Source organism: Arvicola amphibius, chromosome 10 (genome assembly GCF_903992535.2).
Source record: "Arvicola amphibius chromosome 10, mArvAmp1.2, whole genome shotgun sequence".
Lineage (NCBI taxonomy): Eukaryota > Metazoa > Chordata > Mammalia > Rodentia > Cricetidae > Arvicola > Arvicola amphibius.
The window spans coordinates 113506575-113528017 of NC_052056.1; the positions used below are offsets into that span (position 1 = coordinate 113506575).

Consider the following 21443-nt stretch of genomic DNA (forward strand, 5'->3'; position numbering starts at 1 on the left):
ATGACTCCAAGAATACAATATTTAGTTCTTTTCTTAATGAGAAATAATGTTAAACAACCAAGTATTACTTTCTCTGTCATTTATTTAGGAAAAAGTTTTACATATTAGGAAAAAGTAGAAACCAATTTGGAATTTAGTAATTTTCAATCATATTCTTGTTCTAGTAACAGTTACAGAGAAGCCTCTATAAAGTTAAATCCAGGTGCTATGAAAGGAGTAAGAGTCACTAGCTCATCATCACATCAGTATCCTGGCCAGTTACAAAATTCTCTACACACTGGGGACGTAGCTTGCACACGTAGCATACAGGTACCCTTAGCTTCATCCCCAGCCCTGCAACACAACAAAAGCAAAGGCCCCCATTAAAAACCTTCTCCAAAACTAGGCTTAGACTTTGTGCAAATAGGTGCTTAAGTAAAGTAGAGCATCAGGAAAGCAGCCTCTACTGTATATAGTGATAATTTAAAATGTAAATAAAAAATGCATCACAGGATAGAAAATTTTTATGTGGTGGAATACTGCCTTTCAGACTGTTCATCAACAACAGCAACGGATTCCAGACCAAGGATCACACAGCTCAGAGCAAGCGGACAGTTTTCCCAGTCACCGTCAAAAAGTCATCATCAGCCAAAGCACGCAGGGCTTCTTCAAACATATCTTTGGTAATTGCCTAGAACAAAATGTCACACGTTGAAATCTTTCTTTTAGACACACAAATGTTAAAACTACCACCCAAAGTCTGTCATTTTAGTAGTTGTAGACAATTCATTTTGCTAAATTACATTTTATATACACATCATATTTATTTTGTGTTCCTGTGTGTGAGAGCTGGTGCCTAAATGAAAGCCAAATGACACTTGCCAAACAAAGTCGGTTGACTCCTTCCAGCACATGGGGTCCAGGACTAGAACTCAGGTCATCAGGCTTAGTGACAGCTCTCGTTTTTACCCACTGAGCCACCTCACCAACCCCACTTGTACACAGTTTTCATGCTGTAAATCACGGATGGCAAACGTTTTTTTCAAAGGACCTTTCTAAGCTCTGCCACCATCATGCAGTGCGGGCAAGGGTAGGCGAAGAAGTGTTATGAAGACAAAGCAAAGACAAGTGGACCTTCACTTCCACCCATACAGTTTTTCTTTCACTAAAGATTCATCTTTAATTAATTGTAAAAGGTCATACAGATATTTCTTCCCTAAAACAAATCTAAACTCCAAACAAGTATACTAAACTTTTAGTGATGTATTTCTTGATAATGTGTCTATGGAAGAGGCCGTCTTACTCTTGTTTACGTTTATTACTTACACATACATAAATATATAAATACGTACTGTGTCGGACTGTCCCCGAATATCCTCAAAAAGTTGCTGGTATTTTAAGGCTGGTGTTTTACCCTTAGACAAAATAAGTTTCCTCAATGCTTCTGCTAATTCTTCTTTTCGTTTACGAGAAGTGGCACTCATCCCTATTTCAAAAAGAAATGATTAAAAATATTTCTGCCACGAGGAAGTAAAACGTTACAGATTCCCACAAACATTCCTTCAGTAGTATTGCCAAGGTAGGTAGGAAAACAGCCAAATGCCAGGGCATTTTCAAGAGCATGAGCTTTTGTTATTTCAATTATTTTACATATCAATAGCTAATTGCCACTGAAAGCCTACATAAGCTGTGTAGCAAGTGTAATCATACTTATTAGGAGAACAAATTCTTTTTATTTTGAGACAGGGTCTTGCTATTCCACCTCAGTTTGCCTAGAACTCCTGAGCTCAAGTGACCTCCTTGCCTGAGCCTTCTGGTTAGCTGGGACACATGCCTTGTTCACCCTTGAAATGGACTTTAATAAGTAGCACGATGCCAGAGGAGACAATCCCTTTAGATTTTAAGTCTTTCTGTTCAAAACAAGTAACAAACCTGTAGTAAGAATAGATATATCCACAATGCCAGTGCGGGGGTCAGTTGCAGACTGTTTTAGAGCTTCCCGGTGAAGGCGTTTTGCCTCTTCCACATCAATTGCTTCAACTTTGTCTGAAAATCTCACTTTAGCATGGGCTTCTGCTAATCGAATTAATGACTCTAGCTGTCGAGGGTAAGCAGAAACCATTCCCCGGCTACTACCGATCTTCCTCATGTTCACGTAAGCCTAGAGAAGACAGGAGCGACAAAATGAAGACATTGTGGACAAGACCTTCAGTTCCGTGCATGACCTCGAGCAGTTAGGGTTCTGTTAAACAACTGAAAGCCTATCTGCCTACAATGTAGAATTACTCTAAGTAGTTTCAAAATGGATCTAGGCCAGGGACTTGGAATTCATTAAGGGTTGATTGGAGCCTTACACACACTGAAACAGAACGCTAGAGGATTGTTACATCAATGTAGGGTGATGTCAGGATAGCTGGACAGGTAGGCATGAAAAAGAGCGATCAAAAGGCTGGCAGTATAACTTAGAAGAATGCATGTTTAAACCCCCATGAGTAAAATCCCCAGCACCAAACACAGACACACACAACAACCACCACAACAAAGGAAATAGTGGGAGAGGAAAGGAGCCCGTAGGAAAAGGCTTGGCAAAAGACTGCCCATGAGACCCATTTTATAAGGCATCGAAAAGATGCCTGAAGATAAAATGTTCCAAAAAGAATTAATTTTGCATGTAGTTTTTTATTTCATGATACAAATGAAAAATTACATATCACCTCTAACCCTCACTAAGCCTTTTAGAACCCAGCTAGGATGTAAACGCATTGAAGCACATGCCATATCACAATACTCAGCCCAAAGAAGCCCTACCACATTCCTGCTCCTCTTTAAGTATGTGTGAGTCAACCACCAACTTTTTCCTTTTCAAAACAAGGGAAGAAGTTAAGAGAAACAGGTAACTAACTTATCCAGAGTCTGGTTACCTCAATGAGCGCCTGGCTGGCCTCCTCACTCAGCCGGGGCATGATGGTGCTATGTGCATATGCGATGTAGTCCTTCAGCACTGCCATGTCCAGGAACTCCTCCTCCACCTGCTCCTCACTTTGGTAGTACAGTGAAACCAGGTGATGAGCCAGACGCCGGTCATATGCCTCATCCTGAGGGTCCAGCATGAGGAAGATAAGATCAAACCTGACAAGACAGAGGAAAAACACTGTCTTTATTGTTGAGACACCAACATACCTAAAGACAGGACCTAGAGGTGTTTAAGCCACTCATCAACTGTACTATATATGTGCCAACAGAGGGCTGTCACATTACCAACGAACCAATCTGTAGCCTTGCCTAGGTACGAGTGAAGTCAAAGAAGTTAAGATTTTCTTTGAGAAATGTTACCATAATTCAGAGGACTAAGTATACTTGGGTAAAAATACCTTCAACTGGGCTAGAGAGGTGGCTTAGCGGTTAAGATCACTGGCTGCTCTTCTAGGAGTCATGATTTCAGTTCCCAGAAACCACATGGTGGCTCACAACCATCTCTAATTAGATCTGGTGTTCTCTGGCCTGCAGGCATATATACAGGTGGAACATTGTGTGTGTGTGTGTGTGTGTGTGTGTGTGTATATATATATATATATGTATATATAAATCTTAAAAACCCTTCAACTGTTCTGAGAATAACTGTTTCATAAGGAGTGTACTTCAGTGATACAGCATTTGCCTAACACATGAGAGGCTTTCATTAAATCCCTAGCACCATCAGAGACAAAACAAATTTAGTAAAATAATCGAACAGATACATCTTACCAAGAGCCCTGACCAACCAAATCTGAATCATTGTTTAATGTTAATAGAGATTGACAGCAGTTGCTGACTCTTACTCTTTTCTTTTCAATCTCCTGTTGATAATTATATGAATAAGCCAACAGACACATTCATCATACAGAAATGTTTCAGTACCTTGACAACAATGTATGAGGTAGCTGGATATTTTCAATGGTTGTTTTTTTAGGGTTCCACTGAGACTCGATAGGATTCGCTGCTGCCAGGACAGATGTGCGTGCATTAAGCTGACAGATGATTCCAGCCTATCAAAGGAAGCACTGCAGTTAGAAGCCTTTTCCTGACACCCACAAGGAAGAAAACCATCTTCACCTGACCTCTTACTAATCATCCTTTGCTTTGCTGATTCTGCTTTCCAAGAGCCTCACTGACTTCATGGCACACAGATGGACTCTGTCCTTAGATTCATACCTAGGACTGACCTTAAGACATATGCATTCTGTAGCTATATTTGTCTTTAATTAAATTTTATTCTATATATTGAGTGTTTTGCCTGAATGTTTGCACATTATATGTGCACTTGGTAACCGTGGAGGTCAGAAGAGGGCACTAGTTCCCTTGGAACTGGAGCTACAGATGACAAATGGTTGTGAGCTGAATGTGGGTGCTGGGAATCAAACCCAAGTTTTCTGGTCAAGCAGCCACTTAACAGCTAAGTAACTTAGTGGTTACTTAACTACTGAGGCATCTCTCCAACCCCCTGCAGTCAGTCACACATCTTTAAAATCAGAAAGCAAACACAACACTTGCAGTAACTTCAACACAAACTAAAGCTTGGCTTTACACTTAGTGAGTAAAAGCAGCTAATGAAGGAGGTTTCAACACAGAAGCTTAATTGAAATGTGAGCAGGCATCATCACAGAGTCTGTAGTCAAAGTGGACATCACCACTCACCTTTGCAATGGACAGAGTCTGTTGTTCCATGACTTCATGCAGTACAGACCTTGTACTTTCATTCATTTTGTCAAACTCATCAATGCAACATATGCCATTGTCACTCAAGACAAGGGCACCTGTCTGCAGGACTAGCTGCCTGGTCTCAGGGTCTTTCATCACGTAGGCTGTGAGGCCAACTGCACTGGAGCCCTTTCCAGATGTGTACTGGCCTCGGGGGACCAGGTTGTATACATACTGCAGCAGTTGGGACTTGCTGGTGCCAGGGTCCCCACATAGAAGGATGTTGATCTCGGCACGGAATTTGCCCCTTCCAGTGTGACTGAAATCCTTTCTTGTTCCACCAAAGAGCTGAAGCAAGATTCCCTTAAAAAATGCATAAACACTTCTAAACATTCATTTTGTAGAGTAATAGATTTTTCTTCTGTTTTAGAGGTACTTTTTTAACTTACAAGCTGAAGGTGTGACCAAAGCCATCTGAGAGTGCACTGGTCACTCTAAATTATTCCTAACAATTTAAACCTAAGACAGTATCATTCTAGGACTCACCCAGCATAACCTCTGCTCTGATCTCATGTAATCTCTTAGGTTGAGGGACGCAAACGCACACAGCACAGAGATGAATATATACACAACAAAACGGCAACAAACAACTGAGGTAGGGTCAAGTGTCTTGTCACAGCTCAAACAGTGCTTATCTCGGGGAGTTGGTAGCAGTGGTAAATGGATTTTTTTGAACTACTTGATTCCAAAGAACTATAAATCTTAATCTCAAGTTAAAAACTCCATTTTTACCTTCTTTATATCTTCATGTTCATAAATGCTGGGAGCCAAAGCTGAAGCAAGTCGCTCATAAATGTCTGGTTTCTTAGAAAGTTCCTTAAGGAATTTCACACGGTTCTCTGAGAAAAGTTTCTGTTCTGCTTCTTCATCAAGGCCGTGCAGGCGTTTTGCGTCAGTCTTCCGGTAATGAATGACATCAATGTGGGTTTTATAGACAGACTTCACGTTGCTCACTCTTGGATTGACTCGGATGGGTACTGCTCGATATATGCCTAAGAACATTTACAGGAGACACAGCTTTACTATGTCTCCCGCTGCAGGCTCAGTGGTCAGACAGGCAATGTGCAACTACTGGGGGCCGCACCAAACTTAAACATCCATTACTAGTTAGCCTTCTGGCTAAGGCCTACATTAAGAACATCAAGAAACAGAAGAAACGGGCAAACTGGGAAGAAACAAGTTTTTAAGAACAGATACAAAATCATATTTGTATGCATCTGTTCTAGATGAACTTAGGGAACTATCTGTGCATAAATACTTTGTGCACAATTGTTCTAGGGACAAAATGAGAGCAGGCTATTTGTAAAAAAGGTTATGTTATGGTCATATTTAATATAGTAGTGTCATTTTCCTAGGCTAAATCACTTAGTAATTACTTAGTCATCACCTGGCATAAAATGTTAAAGCCTACACCAAAAATGTAAAAATAAAAATACCAAAAGCTCAATTCTTTTAAAAATAACGAATAGCAAGAGGTGAAGGGAAAATAACAACTTGGGGATCAACTAGGAACAGGATGTTTTCTGAGATCTTTTCATGAACCTAATTAAGGGCTGGAGATGTAGCTCCCTAACAGAGCATTTGCTAAGAATGTGCAAAGCCCTGGCTTGATTCCTAGCATGGCATGCCAATCCAATCCTCAAACCTGTGTCCCCAAAAGCACGCACCAAAGAAAGTAATTTACAGAAACTAAGTGATAAATAATACTTTAGCTACTCTAATGAATACATTCTCTAAGGGAGGGTTTTCTTTTTTATATTTATTTTTATGTGCATTGGTGTTTTGCCTGCATGTATGTGTGTGTGAGTTATGTCTGGAGTTATAGACAGTTGTGAGCTGCCACATGGGTGCCAGGAATTGAACCCAGGTCCTCCAGAACAGCAGGTGCACTTAATCATGTAGCTATCTCTTCAGCTTCCAGAAGGAAGGGTTTTCTAAACTGGTATATCTAATGTTTTTCTTTGGATTTCAAACTATCCCTGAACTCCACTCTAATTTTGTTAGAATTCCAATAGAACTCCATTCTAGGGCTGGAGAGATGGCTCAGAGGTTAAGAGCACTGGCTGCTCTTCTGGAGGTCCTGAGTTCAATTCCCAGCAACCACATGGTGGCTCACAACCATCTGTACTGAGATCTAGCACGCTCCTCTGGTGTGCAGGCATACATGGAGGCAGAATGTTGTATACATAATAAATAAATAAATAAATCTTAAAAAAAAATTAAATAAAAAAGAATTCCATTCTAATTCTGTTTCTTAACAATGCTTAAAAAAAAAAAATCAAAGTTTCAACTTACAATAGTGTGGAGATGCCTGTGCGCATGCACTTCAGGGTGGTGTGTGAAGGTCAAGCGGTGGCTTTTGGGAGTTGGTTCTCCTTCCACCATGTGGGACCCAGGGGAGGGAACTCAGGTCTGATCTGCACAGCAAGCACCACTGACCCAGGCCCCTACTTTTGAGGACTAAATCTATCTACAGCTCACCCTCACAGACTGTGGTCCTTTAACAAGACAATGCAATTCTCATTTGAAACAGCAAAGAGAGCTAGCGAGGTGCTCAGCAGGTAAAGGCACTTGCCCTCAAACCTGATGCTCTGAGTGCAGTCTTTAGGCCCCATGTGCAAGAACAAGAGAACTGGCTCCTGCAAGCTATTCTCTGATATAAAATTAAAACAAACCAAAATAAAACAAAACAGAATTTACGAAACATTTTAAAAATGCAAAGCAGATCACACTCCACCCGTAGAGCGCTGTAGACCAGGTGATATTAATGACGCCTGGAATCGCCCAGTTTTGTTCCTCTGGGCACCTACTATGATAGAGCACTGAAGATACAGCTGAGGAAACCAACCTTGGATTAAATACCTTAGCAAAGGTGTTAGGGCAGTTGTGGGGCACAACTGGGACTGCATGTCTCTCTTATGTTGGGGAAAAAAATCCTGACTCATTGAGTTGTTGGGACAATGAGCCCCAGACCCAGGAGCCAGGGATACCTGGGCTCAATTCCCAATGAAGAACAATGTTGTGTTTGACTCACCACCCTTGACCAAATACCTACATTCCTCTGAACTGTGGAAAGCCTGCCACACTGAATATAAGGACAGTTTTTGCATGAAGCAACAATATTTCGAATCTATAAACACGAATTGATGCAGTCATGAACTGCAACCACTCAGCAGTAGCTTTCCCATGGGGACACAAGTGCTCGCTCTGCCCTGCTCTAATCCCTAAGTAATGTTAACCCAAGCTGGACATGTAGGAAAGAAGCAGAAAAGCACTCATGAGTCCCATGTTGGTGCTCTGTCCCTCAGCTACTGGCAGGCTGAATCCAATCAACACTACTGAAGCTGCTCTCATGGCATCAGCATTACCAATCTGAGACACACGCAGAGTCCTGGGAGATTTACGTAGCAAGTGCCCCCCAGGACATGAGATCTAAAATCTGCATCTGAGAACTTAAAAGCCAAACAGTGGGCCAGGCAGTGGTGGCACATGCCTTTAATCCCAGTACTTCGGAGGCAGAGGCAGGGGAATCTCTGTGAGTTCGAGGCTAGCCTGGTCTACAGAGCAAGTTTCAGGACAGCTTCCTAAGCTACAGAGAAACCCTGTCTCGAAAAACAAAAACAAAAGCAAAAAAAAAAAAAAAAAAATCCTACATCCTTACCTGTGACATTCACTCTGTCCCCTGGCTGAACCTTGTCTACAAGATCATTGTGGGCAAAAAGAACAATAGTGTGAGGTGTCTGCCCAGCAGGCATGTCTTCAGGAGATTCTTGAAGTTTGATCTGAAGGAAGCAAGAGAGAATTTGAAACAAAAAAAGTACCGTGGAAAATAAAGCCAAAAGAACCACAACACTTTGTACAGCCTATACTAACAGTGTTTCAAACATAGCATACCAGTACTGAAGCCTGAGTGTGCTCCAAATTCTATCTTTTTTTAAAAATTTTTTAATGATTTATTTAACTTTATGTACATTGGTGTGAAGGTGTCAGATCCTGTGGAGCTGCATTTTCAGACAGTTGTGAGCTGCCATGTGGGTGCTGGGAATTGAACCCGGGTCCTCTGGAAGAGCAGTCAGTGCTCTTAACTGCTGAGCCATCTCTCCAGCCCCAAATTCTAGTCATCAACAAAACCAACACTCTAAGATGCAAAGAGCTGAATTCCATTTAGGAAGGTTGAGGGTAGATTGACAAATTAATTGGCTGAGGATTCAGACAGAGGCTGAACACAGGCAGCAGTGTGTTGGGGAACCACTCTGGGTAGAGTGGCCACATACCATCTGCTTATCGGAGAACAGGGATCGGTTGTGGATCAGTGCCATGCTGTGGCTGGTGTGGCAGTGTGCACAAGAGCAGGGCTCAGCAATGCGGCCTCGGTCCATCTCCACCCGGGTGGTATGGGCACACACTTGGCATTGGAAGAAGGCCTCCTGCATCTCAGGAATCAGCTGTGATGTCCTGATGACCATGCCACTGATAGTGATAAGCTGATCAATGTCTGTAAAGGGAAAGAGGTTTGTTTGTCACCAGCAGCTTTTTCTCTCAGCCCACCCAGACAAGGGTCTGCCACTAAGGCAGACTCTTAAGTAGAATTGTGGATGACCAATGGAGACACAGCATGCACTGTAATCAGTAATGGACAGCTGGCTGGTATCCTCAGGACTAGCCTAAGAGGTCCTTCCTATGTCCAGCCTTCTTTCCTCTCAACGGCAGTATACTTCTGATCCTTTTTATAATTTCTTTACTTTTTATTTACTTATTTATTCACAGTGTATTTGAACACATACCTGCCATGGTGCCAAGTGTGGAGATCAGAGTCAGTTTTCTCTCCTACTGTGTGGGTCCTGGGGATCTAACTCAAATGGTCAGACTTGGCATCTTTAACCACTGAGCCATCTTTCTGGCCCGTATCTAGCTCTTTCTTTCTCAGGTGTCTTGTTTAGTAGACAACAGGTGAGAAATTTGATGTGTAGGTATAGTTTGTCCCCCAGCCTCTCATCTCATTTAAAAAGCTACCTGTAAGACCTGAATCTCAGGTAAAAATTTTGGGCTGGAAATGTTGGGGTTAGGGGTGTACTTGTGATTTCAGCACCGTGGAGGAAAAATAACAGGAGGATCTTTAGGACTTGTAGGCTAGCCAGCTAGCCTATCCTACTTGCTGAGTCCTACTCAATAAAAAAAAAAACCCTTCTGATAACAAAACAGCTCTTAAGAAATGATACCCTACATTTCCTCTGGCCTACAAGGCACGTGCTACAACAAATCAACATATAATACACAGGAACAGGCTGACTCTAGAGCAAGACAACACGGACAAAGTATGTATGACCCTGGGATGCCCTGAGCCTCTCTCTGTTACCTACAGAATGAAGCAAGGACACAAAGATGTCATCAACACGCACCACGCACATTTTGTGGTCAGTGCCTACAGGAATAAAAGCACTTTGCCTCTTAGCAGTCATCGCTATCTATGAAACAAGCTTGGTTTACACTCCTGTATGTCCTTTTCTTTTTTATAGTTGGCACATAGATAAGTGATCTACCACCAACTTATATCTCAGGCTTTCCCTACGAGTTCTTTTTAAAGTATGGTATGCCTTCTCTTAGGGTCTATAATATCTCACCAGAAAGGTGATGTAGGGAGCTAATTTTAGAACAGAAAATTATGGTTCTTTAACAAATACCGAAAAAAAAGTCCTGCTCATGTTAATTGCCTATATTATTTTGTTATGGAAGATATTTTACAATCTTAACACATTTATCTGCAGAAGCATTATTAATTTTAAAAAAACAACTACATTCCAATCTCCACACATGGAAAAATGTCATTCTGTCCTGTTTATACCGCCATGGACTGTCTACATTAGGATCCTGATGTCCCATAATTGAGCCACTATCAGTCTAACTGAATTCATACAAGAACTTCATGGAATTGCGTTTAAGTGGCAAAATCTTTCTTTTAAACATCTCTTTACTTATTTTGTAACAAAACCCAAACGCTTTCATTTTCAATTTATTTATTTTACACCGTGGTTGCAGCTTTCCCTCCTTCCTCTCCCCCCAGTCCTTCCCATTTACCCCTCCCTATCTGTTCCCACCAATACACTATTCAGTTTCTGTTTAGGAAAGGGCAGATCTCCCATGATATCAACAAAACGTGTCATATCAAGTTACAGTAAGACTAAGCACCTCAGCTGGATGGTGGTGCATGCTTTTAATCCCAGCACTTGGGAAACAGAGGCAGGTGGATCTCTGTGAGTTCGAGGCCAGCCTGGTCCACAAAGTGAGTTCCAGGACAGCCAGAGCTACACAGAGCAACCCTGTCTTGAAAAAAACAAAGAACCCCCTCCCCAAAAAGACTAAGCACCTCCCCATGTATTAAGACTGGGTAAGGCAACCCAGTATGAGTAAAAACCTAAATTCTTTGACATCTAAGCAGTTGTCCCCAACACTGTCTCCAAAATCCCCACTTCAATCACCCACATTTGCTATCGCTCACACGCAGCTTTCTATCGTCTTCTAGAAGGAATTCCTCCACGTTCACCTTTCACATCCTATTACCCAAATTTCTCTTTCATAACCAATTTTTCCTCTACAGGTGCAGAACTTTGTTCTTTCCCCAAGGCACAGACACTTTATGTTTTATTTACTTTGCAAGCTGGAATTCTTTGAAGTTTAAGGCTGGGGAATCATGTTCTGCATTTGTTTTCTTTATTATCATTACATGTGTGTATGACTGTGGGCACAGATGTAAAATCAGAAAACAGTCCTCATAACTTAATCTTCTCCTTCCACCATGGGTTCTAGGAACTGAACTCCGATGGTCAGGTTTTCATAGCAAAAGCTGTTATAGCTCAGCCACCTTGCTGGGCTTCTGTATTTGCTCTCTTCAGTGACTAAGAAAGTGTACACCAGGGCTGGAGAGGTGGCTCAGAGGTTAAGAGCGCTGGCTGCTTTTCTAGAGGTCCTGAGTTCAATTCCCAGCAACTACACGGTGGCTCACAACCATGTATAGTGCCCTCTTCTGGTGTGCGGTCGTACGTTCTGGTAGAACACTATATACTTAGTAAATAAAATCTTAAAAAAAAAATGCATACCTAGTAACTAGAAATTTATTGTATTTGAATAAAATCACTTTTACAGTACAGTATTGCAATTTCTTTTATATCAGATACTTCAGTTAAGTTAGAAAAATCCACAATAAGTTCACAAAAGTATACAGAATAAATCTTTTCAATTTATAATTTAATGCTATCACTACCCACTACATAATTCTTGATGTTTCTTCCCACATAAGGCATTTACCACTACTAAATACATTACCTTCCGGATTCAGGTTTCTCATACTCTTTGTCTTCAATGCATTAAAAGGTCTTACTTGAATCTGATGTTCTAAAATGGAGTCAGGGTAACGCTCAAAGAAGATCTCATTGACCGCCATGTCAAAGGTTGGTATGACCTCCTGTAAATATGAATATAAAGATATAGGGGCTGAAGAGATAATTCAGGAGTTGACAACACTTGTTGCTCTGAGGAGACTAAAGTTCAAGTCCTAGCACATTTAGGTAGGTCATAAGACCTAACTCCAGCCCCAGGGGTCAGACACCAAGAAATCAGGAGTTCAAGGTCATCTTCAGCTACAAAGCTACCCTGGATACTAGCTTGTCTCAACAGCTTCTGATTAACACACCCTGAAAAGAGATAATTTACTTCATGAAATCTAAGAAATTGCTGGTAAGATTCATTATTTTTAAGGAACACTGCTAATTAGTGAAGAAAAAAAATCCTCACTTTAAATGCAGTAAAACATGGTTTTCTTTAAGAATAGTCAACCTTTGGAAGCAGCCTTTTAACCTAATACAATTCTGCTGCTAGGAACATTCCTTGCAAATGTTTACTATAACCATGAAGCTCAAACCAATTCTTACCTGTGGGTAGGAGATGAGCTGTCTATACATGTTTTTGCCAAATGACTTTATGTGTTCACAGTTCACATTTAAAAATGGTTCCCCTGTAATATTAATCTGTAAGACAAATGAAGATGTCATATCTCACTAATTTTATTATCTCAAAATATAAAACTTCCATTTGTAAATCGCATTTGATTACCTCTCCAAGTCTTTGCATGTACAAAGGTTGAGTAACGTCTATACCAACACTTTCTTCTTCTTTGGCCAGAGGATCAGTAAAACATTGAAGGAATCGCTTGACGTGGAGTTAAAAAAAAAAAGGATTAAGCTTAATGAACTTAAAACATGTAGTTATTATTAAAATGCAGAATTTAAGACCAGTAGGATGGCTCAGTAGTTAAGGATGCTCACCTAGAAGCCTGATGACTTCACTTCTATCTCCAAACCCTGCAAAGTGGCCTCTAACCTTCACATAAAAGCCATGCATGGCATGTCCCCTCCCCTAAACAGTAACTATATGAAAGAAAAAAGATTAAATCTATGGCTATATGTACACATACAGAAATTTTCTTCTTTGGGTTTGAGACAGGGTTCTTACTATAAACCCAGGCTGGCCTTGAACTTCCAGTAATCCTCTGCCCAAATGCTAAAATAAGTAGTTGGGAGTGGTAACACACACCTCTAATTCTAGCAGAGAGGCAGAGACAGGTGTATCTCTGAGTTCGAAGTCAGCTTCGAGTTCCAAAATAGCCAGGGTCACACAGAGAAATCATCTCAATGTATCGAAATCTTAATAAAAAGCTTATCACCATATTTTGCATAACATAAATTATTTTAGAAATAAAATTCTACGCCACAAACAACTTGCTGCTATACATCATGGCTACCAACATAGAGATTACCTACACTTTCTCCCAAAGTCTCAGGAGTGAGTTTTTAGTATCCATAAGCTTACCTGAAAATTTTCTTTGCATGTTGCCACATTCACATCTGTTCCCCAAATCACAAGTTTTTGGCCTAGAGACTGTTCGCTTGCTGCGATGTCTTCTGCTGCTGTCTACAGAAGAGACAACAGAAACAGGTTAATGGAACTACCTATCTTAGGCTCCAGAAACGTCCAGGTCCCAGAGCTGCTCCGTACTCACTCCATCAGACTGCAGATCCACCTGCAGACCCTTCCGAGCAGAGCCCAGGTCGGGCCTCTGCCTCACCGGGGTGCCTCTCACCCCACTTCTTGGGGTTCCTTCCACTCGAGAGCTGGGAGTGCCATATGTCAACGGCGAACTAACGTCAAAGTCCAAAGGAATAGCTACAAAAACAACATATTCACCTTCACCACGGAAGAAATCCCTGTAGCACATCATACCCCAAATTTGGCATGCTGCCCGCCAATCTTGACAGAGTCCTTATTGCAATCTTTCATAGCTGAAATGCAAGTCTACTATAAAATCTGCTTCCTTGGCTCACTGGGTCATAGCTTGTACCAATTCTGCCTCCCTCCCCAGCTGTTTCAGTGAGAACCTACACCAGCTCACACAGAAGAACGCTTGGGCATCATAGCAACTGCTTAACCAGTCATCCCGAAGGCTGATGACTCTTATCAACCAGAGCATAACCCACATCTGCAGACACCCACCTGAGGAATGCATCTGAGGAGGGCTGGAAAACAAGGCGCTCTGTGCAGCTGGGCTCTGCAGGTCCGCTCCTGGCGAGGTGGGCATGGGCGGCAGCTCGCCAGTGGAAGAATCTTCGCCTCTCCGTCTCCGGCTGGGAGACGACCTGCTGCTCTCCTCACTTCTCACTTCCGTCATACAAAACAAAACAAAAAAGTATCAACTCTCAAGCTTAGTCTTCCAGGATGTGCCTCTCAGGTAGTCTTATTACTTAAAAAAAAAAAAAGAAGAAGAAGAAAGAAAACCAAACAAGCAAAAACAAAAACAAAAACAAAAAAAAAACAAACAAAGCAAAACCCACAAACGACTTCAAACAGAGAGAAAAGGAGTTGGCATTTTTAAACAACTGAGCTGCCCAGGCCGGACAGCGCGGGGGTGAGCGCCCAGGCAGTCATCAGTATCTGAGCGAGCAGAGGCCACTCACTATCTGCCCAGGCCTGTCAATCACACACCAGGCTCGGAGGCCCCAGGACATTCCACGGTGCTGCGGGAATAGACACGAGGCGGAAAGCGAAAGATGAGGGGACTCACGCGTCTGGGCTGGGGTGGCTCGTCCGCGTCGGCTGCTGCGGCGGCTCGGGGTCGACGCCGGGGACGACATGGTGCTGTGGTACCTATGCCACAAGGGGAAACTGGGTCCGAGTCGCCCCGACTCTTGGATCCGGGTTAGCCTGTACAGCCGGGAACCGTGCAGAGCGTTCCGGGTCCGAGCGCAGAGCCGATTCCCGCCAGTCGCTCTGTCGTCACAGCGCCCAGCACCGCCCGGCCAATCACAGAGGCAAGAGCGCCTAGCTCCGCCTCCGGAAGGCGCCACTGTGCGCCCTTGGCGTGGGGTGGGCGTGGCCTGAGAGGAGGTGTCCGGCCAATCACAGAGGCGGACTGGCGTAGCTCTGCCTCCGGAAAGCACCAACACCGTCGGCAGGGGAGTTGTAGGCGGCCGTCTCCGTGGAAGAGCGGCGGCCTCACCCTGTTCACCCCTCTTCTCCGATGGGCTAGTCTGCAGCAGGACCGCGCTTTGGCGGGAAACCTGGGGCGGGCTGGTCCTTCTCCTGCCTGCGGCGTGTTTACGTCTGCGGAGTCCCAAGTACAGTGAATGCTCTTGTGGTACCTCGCTCGGCTAGACTGACAGGTTTCTGTCCCCTTGATTTCCGAGGTGCACAAGTCAGGCGCGGCGTACGGTCAGGCCTGTGGGTGCGCGCACTCACCCTTCCTGCCGGAGTACGAGCGAGCGCTCCCGCCGGGACTTTCGGGGCCTCGTCGCACATGCGCGAAGCCGGTTCGGGCGCTATGGCGGACGCTGGAGCCGGCGTCCGGGGCTGGCTGCTGCAACTGCAGGAGTTCGTGTCCGCGCCCGATCGCTGCAGTGCTGCGGGCGCCAGTTATCAGCTGATCCATGGCCTGGGGCAGGAGTGCGTGCTGAGCACCAGCTCCGCAGTGCTGGGTGGGTACGGGGCGTGGAGGGGGCCCGCCTGTCAGAGGTCTCAGCGTTTCTCTGCCCTGGTATTGCACGGTCTTGTGAAGTCTGTTATCTGTGGCTGTGTAACTGCTCTTTTCCTAGCATCTGAAAAAAGACGTTTTAAAACCGGCGTTGGAAAAAAAAAAAAACCAAGGTTGGCAGTGGTTTCTAGCCAAAGTTGCTGGAAAGTACATCTTAATCTCGTTTGAACCCACTAGGACGTTTACAACCCCCCCCCTTTTTTTTCCGTTGCATCATGTTTTCCGAATAATTGCAAAAATTACTGAAAGCCATGCTGTTCTTTTGATTTTTCTTTCTGAGTTAGGAGCTCCCTGTGTAGCCCAAGCTAGTCTGGAAACAGCCTTCAGATGCTGAGATTCTAGATGCTAAGTACCTCGCTTGCCTTGTTCCTTTTAACTTTATGCAGTGCCTGCATGATAGTTTTTCTTTGTGGAAATGCCTCATTTCAGCATATTCAGTTATTTTGATCTAGCCCAGACTGGCCTCCAGCTTGTGGTCTTCCTATCTTTTTGACTTCTGCCCCTTTCCCCAAGTGCTAGGATTACAGGCATGGGCTACTATGGCCAGATAGTAATCATGCCCCCCCACCCCACTCCAGTACTTATTTGTATTGTGCGTGTACTCCGGATGTTCAGGTGCCTATGGATACCAGATGAGGGAATTGGATGCTCTACAGCTTGCGTTGCAAGTGGTTACCAGACCCTAGACATCGGTGCTCAGAACTGAACTCTGGTCCTCTAGGAGAGTAGGAAGTGCTCTTAATCACTGGTCTGGGTCCCCAGATAGTGTTTTTATGTTTAAACCCGAAGGCTGGCAGCTCAGTGATGGAGCATAGGCAGTGGGTTTAGTCCCTGTACTACCACAAAAAACCAAAATTGATTACATTGTGGGTAAAGACTGTGTTCCTTTCTTTTTCTTTTCTTTCTTTCTTTCTTTCTTTTTTTTTTTTTTTTTTCCAGGACAGGGTTTCTCTGTAGCTCTGCAGCCTGTTCTGGGACTTGTTTTGTTGACCAGGCTTGGCCTTGAACTCACAGAGATCCACCTTCCTGTGCCTCCCAAGTGCTGGGATTAAAGGCTTGCACCACCTCCGGTTAGCCTGTGTTGTGTTCCTTTCTGAAACACAGATATGCAAGCCTTTTATATCAATGCAGATCTCTGAGTTCCAGGCCAGGTAGGACTACATAGTGAGACCCAGTTTTTGTTTTTTTAACAAAAAAGTAAACAAGACTTTGAACAAGATGCAGTATGGTAACAATATGTTGTCAAGGACCTAGTGATAATGGAGAAGACAGAATGTAAAAAAACTTAACATCTAATTGCCTTCTGTTTTCGAGGTTTCAAGGTTAGAATTTATTGCTGGGGAATGACCTTTTTGACCTTAACGCAGTTCCAACTTAATATACATTATATTAAAAGATTATAGATGTCAATTTCTTTCTGCTACAACGACCACTGCAAGCATTTCTTGGTCATGGTCTGCCTATATAGCCCAGGCTCCTCTGTACCTGCATTTCCTGTGTTCACACCCCACATACAAGGATTACAAGGCTCGGACGGGAGAAAGTTTTATTTTGTCTACTTTATCTTAGTGGAACAACATCCGGAACTTTCTGTTTTCATTGCTTCAAAATAATAGCCTCATGTTAGTTTTTATTACTTGCAAAAGTACCTTGGAAACCAGGCAGTGCTTTCAGGGATCTTTTATAAAATGTTTCTTGGCACTTATAATATTTTTTTCTCCATCCTGCGCCCCTCCCCAGCATTGCAGGTTTCCTTAGTATTTTCCAAAGAGTTTGGTTTGCTTGTGTTTGTCCGGAAGTCACTTGGCATTGATGAAGTGAGTACAAACCTTTCCTTCCATTTTGTCTCTTCTATCTTCCTCTTTGTTGGAGTGGCTTATTCTTACCCAAATTTTGTATTTATTTCTTATATTATAGTTTCGTGATTGTAGAGAAGAAGCCCTAAAATTTTTGTGTCTTTTCTTAGAGAAAATTGACCAGAAGGTCACACATTATTCTCTTGATATAAAGGTAAGGAAAAAGAAAAATCAAAACTCATATATGCCAGCTTCAATTTTAACCTAGAACTTAGACTCTTGTTTATGCTTTTTTATTGGTCTTTACTCATTTCAGCTTGATTACGTTAGGAAGTTTCAGTCGTGGTGTTAATATTTATAAAATGTGTCACGGTTTACAAGGGTATTTGATACATAGCTTTTTTGTTTACTTTTACCAAAATTCTGTGGAGGTTTTTCTTTTCATGTTTGGTGCTTAGGATAGCACCCAGTCACTTGACATGCTAGGCAAGCCCTCTACTGTTGAATTTCTTTTCTAGCCTTTCTCTGAGTACCTTTGGCAACTTTAGTTGTTTTTAAAGGTTGTCTTTACTTTTATTTATTTTATGTGTGTGAACGTTTTGCCTGTGTGTATGTTTTTATGTGTACCATGAGTGCACAGGTACACTCGGAAGTTAACGAGATGGTTGTGAGTTACTCTCTGAGTGCTGGGAACCAAACCCGAGTCCTCTGGGAAAGCAGCAGTGCTCCACCTGCTGAGCCATCAGCTCTCCAGCCCCCTTTGCACGTTTTAATGCTTTTTGCTCTCTCTTTCTTTTGTATCAGTGTGTTGTTAGCTCAAACTCCTGTGCTCAGGTAATTCCTCTACCTTAACTTATGAGTAGCTGGGCCTATAATTTGTTTCTTGATGTATAATAACATGTATGTAGTACATGTATGTAGAAACAATGCACTTTTGTTTTTTAATTTTTTCAAATTCTTACTGAATCTTTGTTTTTTGAGACAGGATTTCTCTGTAGCTTTGGAGCCTGTCCTGGAGCTACTAGCTCTTGTAGACCTGGCTGGCCTCGAACTCACAGAGATCCGCCTGCCTCTGCCTCCCTAGTGCTGGGGTTAAAGGTGTGCACCACCACCGTCCAGCTTATCTGTTTGTGTTTTTAAAAAAAGCAACCATAGCATATTGAGTTGGAGTTTTCAGTAATTTTTTCTTTTTATTTATTTTTGGTTCTTTAAGACAGGGTTTTTCTCTGTAGCATTGTCTGTCCTGGAATTCACTATGTAGACCAGACTGGTCTCGAACTCTCAAGTGCTAAAATAAAAGGCAGGCACCACAACTGCCCAGCCTAATTTTCAGTAATTTTTAGTCTGTATATTTATATACTCTATTATGCTTTTAAGGGTTAGTTTATAAAGTTTATCATGTTACACATTGGTATTACCCCTCATTTAATAAAAATTTTACCTATTTTTAAGTCTTAGTTCTTAAGTTATATTTGTGATTTTTGTCAATGATATATTTTGTTTTGAATCCTAGAATACTTGTACCAGTGTTTATACAAAAGATAGAACTGCTAAGTGTAAAATTGCAGCTCTAGACCTTCTGATTAAGGTAATTTTATATTTCTAAGTAATATGTTTTTATTGTTAAGTTTGTCACAAAACTGGAAATTTTGAGTTTTGTGAGGTGGGAGTTTAGGGGAGAATGGAGCTGTGGTTATGTAAAGGGCATGTATATTTTGTAGCCACCATCTGGCAGCCCAATGGTGTTTTGTTCTCATATTTTCTTGAGTAGTAAGAGAAGAATTTGAAATTGTCAGGGTAGTAAAGAGAAATTCAGCTAAGAATTTCCTGCTCTCCACTTGTCACACTTGCTGACTTTGGTAGAGTCTAATGCAGGTATTAGGAGTGCCCAAAGAGCACTCCTTGTGTTTCGGGTGAGGTTTTCCTGAAACCCTAGTAGTGAGGGGCTCACTTTCACTTTTAATTTTCTCCCTTTGCATTTCTGGCTTAGAATTGCTTTGGACTTAGTTGTTCTGTGATCCTGAGTGCCTGTGAAGAAATCGTTCCAGCCGTGTTACTGCTCTGTGAGAAAGTTAAAACTAAGCTTTCCCTTGTGGTCTCCTCCTGATCACTCGAGCCCACGTCCCCAGATGTCAGAGCAGGAGTCATTGCAGAGAGACCCAGGACAAGTCTGCGGGAGGCCAGGATTCTGAAGCCTTGTTGAAGTGGAGGATGTCTTTTGTTTATTTTCCTCCTTAGAGAATTCTCGTTTGTGTTCTTAACAGTTACTTAAGACACTGAGAAGTTCTAGAGTCATGGATGAGTTTAAGATTGGAGAATTATTTAACAAATTCTATGGAGAACTTGCATCAAAAACAAGACTAACTGATACAGGTGAGATGCAGTTTTCAAATATTATTGCAAATTAACATTACCGAACCATTAATTTCCTCAGTGAAGGTCTTTTGCTGACAGAATAGCATAATGGAAGAAAACAGAAGGATTCTTTAGTATAACTTATAATTCAACTTATAGAAAGAGATTAAGATAAAACTTGGGAAGAATTTCATGAAAAACCTAGGTATTTTGTGTTTTACTATAAAATGACTTTAAAACATTTCAAAAGATATTTTTGTGTATGTGCAGGTGCCTGTTTGAGGTCAGAGTGCAGTTGGAGGGAGTCAGTTCTCTCCTTCCTCAGTGGGTTAGGGACTCAGGTCAGGCTTGGCAGCCAGTGCCTTTACTCACTGAGCTATCTGGCTGGCCCTGAAATCATTTCGATTTGATCGCCCTCTATTTTCTTATTCATACGTTTATGTTAATTTTACTTATTCAAATGTAGTTTTAGGTTTCATTTATCTGATTTTATTTTTCAGTTTTAGAAAAAGTCTATGAGCTCCTGGGAGTATTAGGCGAAGTTCATCCTAGTGAAATGATCAATCATTCGGAAAACCTGTTCCGGGCTTTCCTGGGAGAACTCAAGACCCAGGTATAACGTGCCTCATGACAGTACACCTCCATAGTCCCGTTCGTTTGTTTCTGTTCTGTTTTGTTTTCATTTTGTAATATCTTCCTGAAAACTTCCTTTTAGATGACATCAACAGTAAGAGAACCTAGATTTCCTGTTCTGGCTGGCTGTCTAAAAGGGCTCTCCTCGCTTCTCTGCAACTTCACTAAGTCCATGGAGGAAGGTATTGCCAGACTTTGATTTTCTTTCTAGTACTGAGACCTTGTCTCAAGAGTAAGGACGAACTCTGATTTATGCTATTACCTAGATAGTAGCGATATCCTAAGAGTATTAAGAAAATAAGCCAGTCAAAACACAGGGGCAGGAGAGATGGCTCAGAGGTTAAGAACACTGGCTGCTCTTCCAGAGGTCCTGAGTTCAATTCCCAGCAACCACATGGTGGTTCATAACCATCTACAGTGAGATCTGGTGCCTTCTTCTGGCATGTAGGCATGAACCCTGTATATGTAGTAAATAAATAAGACCAAAAAAAAAGTTAATCTTAAAAAAAAAAAAACCACACGGTATATAGCTCCACTTTGATGTAGGTGTGTCTTCTATCTATCTGATGATTTCATTGGTTAATTAATAAAGAAACTGCTTGGCCTGATAGGTCAGAACATAGGTGGGTGGAGTAGACAGAATAGGATGCTGGGAAGAAGGGAAGTGAGTCAGATGCAATGAAGCTCTGACCCAAGATGGACGTAGGCTAGAATCTTCCTGGTAAGCCACCCCTCGTGGTGCTACACACATTACTAAATTTGGGTTAATCAAAATGTGAGAGATAACCAGTAAGAGGCTGAAGCTAATGGACCAAGCAGTGTTTAAATAAATATAATTTGTGTGTTGTTATTTCGGGGCATAAGCT

At 42.3% G+C, this 21443-nt stretch overlaps 2 protein-coding genes across 2 annotated transcripts in view; one reads left to right on the top strand and one right to left on the bottom strand.

Moving 5' to 3' along the window:
• Positions 1–160: 160 nt before the first annotated feature.
• Mcm4 (minichromosome maintenance complex component 4) lies at positions 161–14992 on the bottom strand. Its single transcript, XM_038345729.1, has 16 exons — positions 14828–14992; positions 14260–14424; positions 13769–13932; positions 13579–13680; positions 12823–12918; positions 12642–12737; positions 12037–12175; positions 8991–9211; positions 8378–8498; positions 5449–5708; positions 4654–5019; positions 3877–4004; positions 2901–3108; positions 1912–2140; positions 1332–1465; positions 161–670 (listed from the first exon to the last, which is right to left on the bottom strand). Exons 1-16 carry the CDS (start codon positions 14895–14897, stop codon positions 578–580), a joined length of 2592 nt encoding a protein of 863 aa, XP_038201657.1. The 5' UTR covers positions 14898–14992; the 3' UTR covers positions 161–577.
• Positions 14993–15583: 591 nt separating this feature from the next.
• The window catches only part of Prkdc (protein kinase, DNA-activated, catalytic subunit), a 167915-nt gene continuing 162055 nt past the window's right edge, over positions 15584–21443 (top strand). Inside the window, exons 1-7 of the mRNA XM_038345245.1 lie at positions 15584–15737; positions 17534–17610; positions 17711–17803; positions 19103–19177; positions 19854–19962; positions 20445–20557; positions 20660–20759. Coding sequence (XP_038201173.1) covers positions 15584–15737; positions 17534–17610; positions 17711–17803; positions 19103–19177; positions 19854–19962; positions 20445–20557; positions 20660–20759 — 721 coding nt within the window. The remainder of the gene's footprint in view (positions 15738–17533; positions 17611–17710; positions 17804–19102; positions 19178–19853; positions 19963–20444; positions 20558–20659; positions 20760–21443) is intronic.

What these genes read in the sequence shown, in the direction of transcription:
- Mcm4 (XM_038345729.1), bottom strand. Translation starts at nt 14,897, where the DNA reads ATGTCGTCCCCGGCGTCGACCCCGAGCCGCCGCAGCAGCCGACGCGGA. An exon ending in GGACAGAGTGAATGTCACAG is followed by an intron (nt 5,709 to 8,377) that starts GTAAGGATGTAG and finishes AAATGTTCTTAG; the next exon opens with GCATATATCGAGCAGTACCC. An exon ending in CCAGCCAGGCGCTCATTGAG is followed by an intron (nt 2,141 to 2,900) that starts GTAACCAGACTC and finishes TGTCTTCTCTAG; the next exon opens with GCTTACGTGAACATGAGGAA.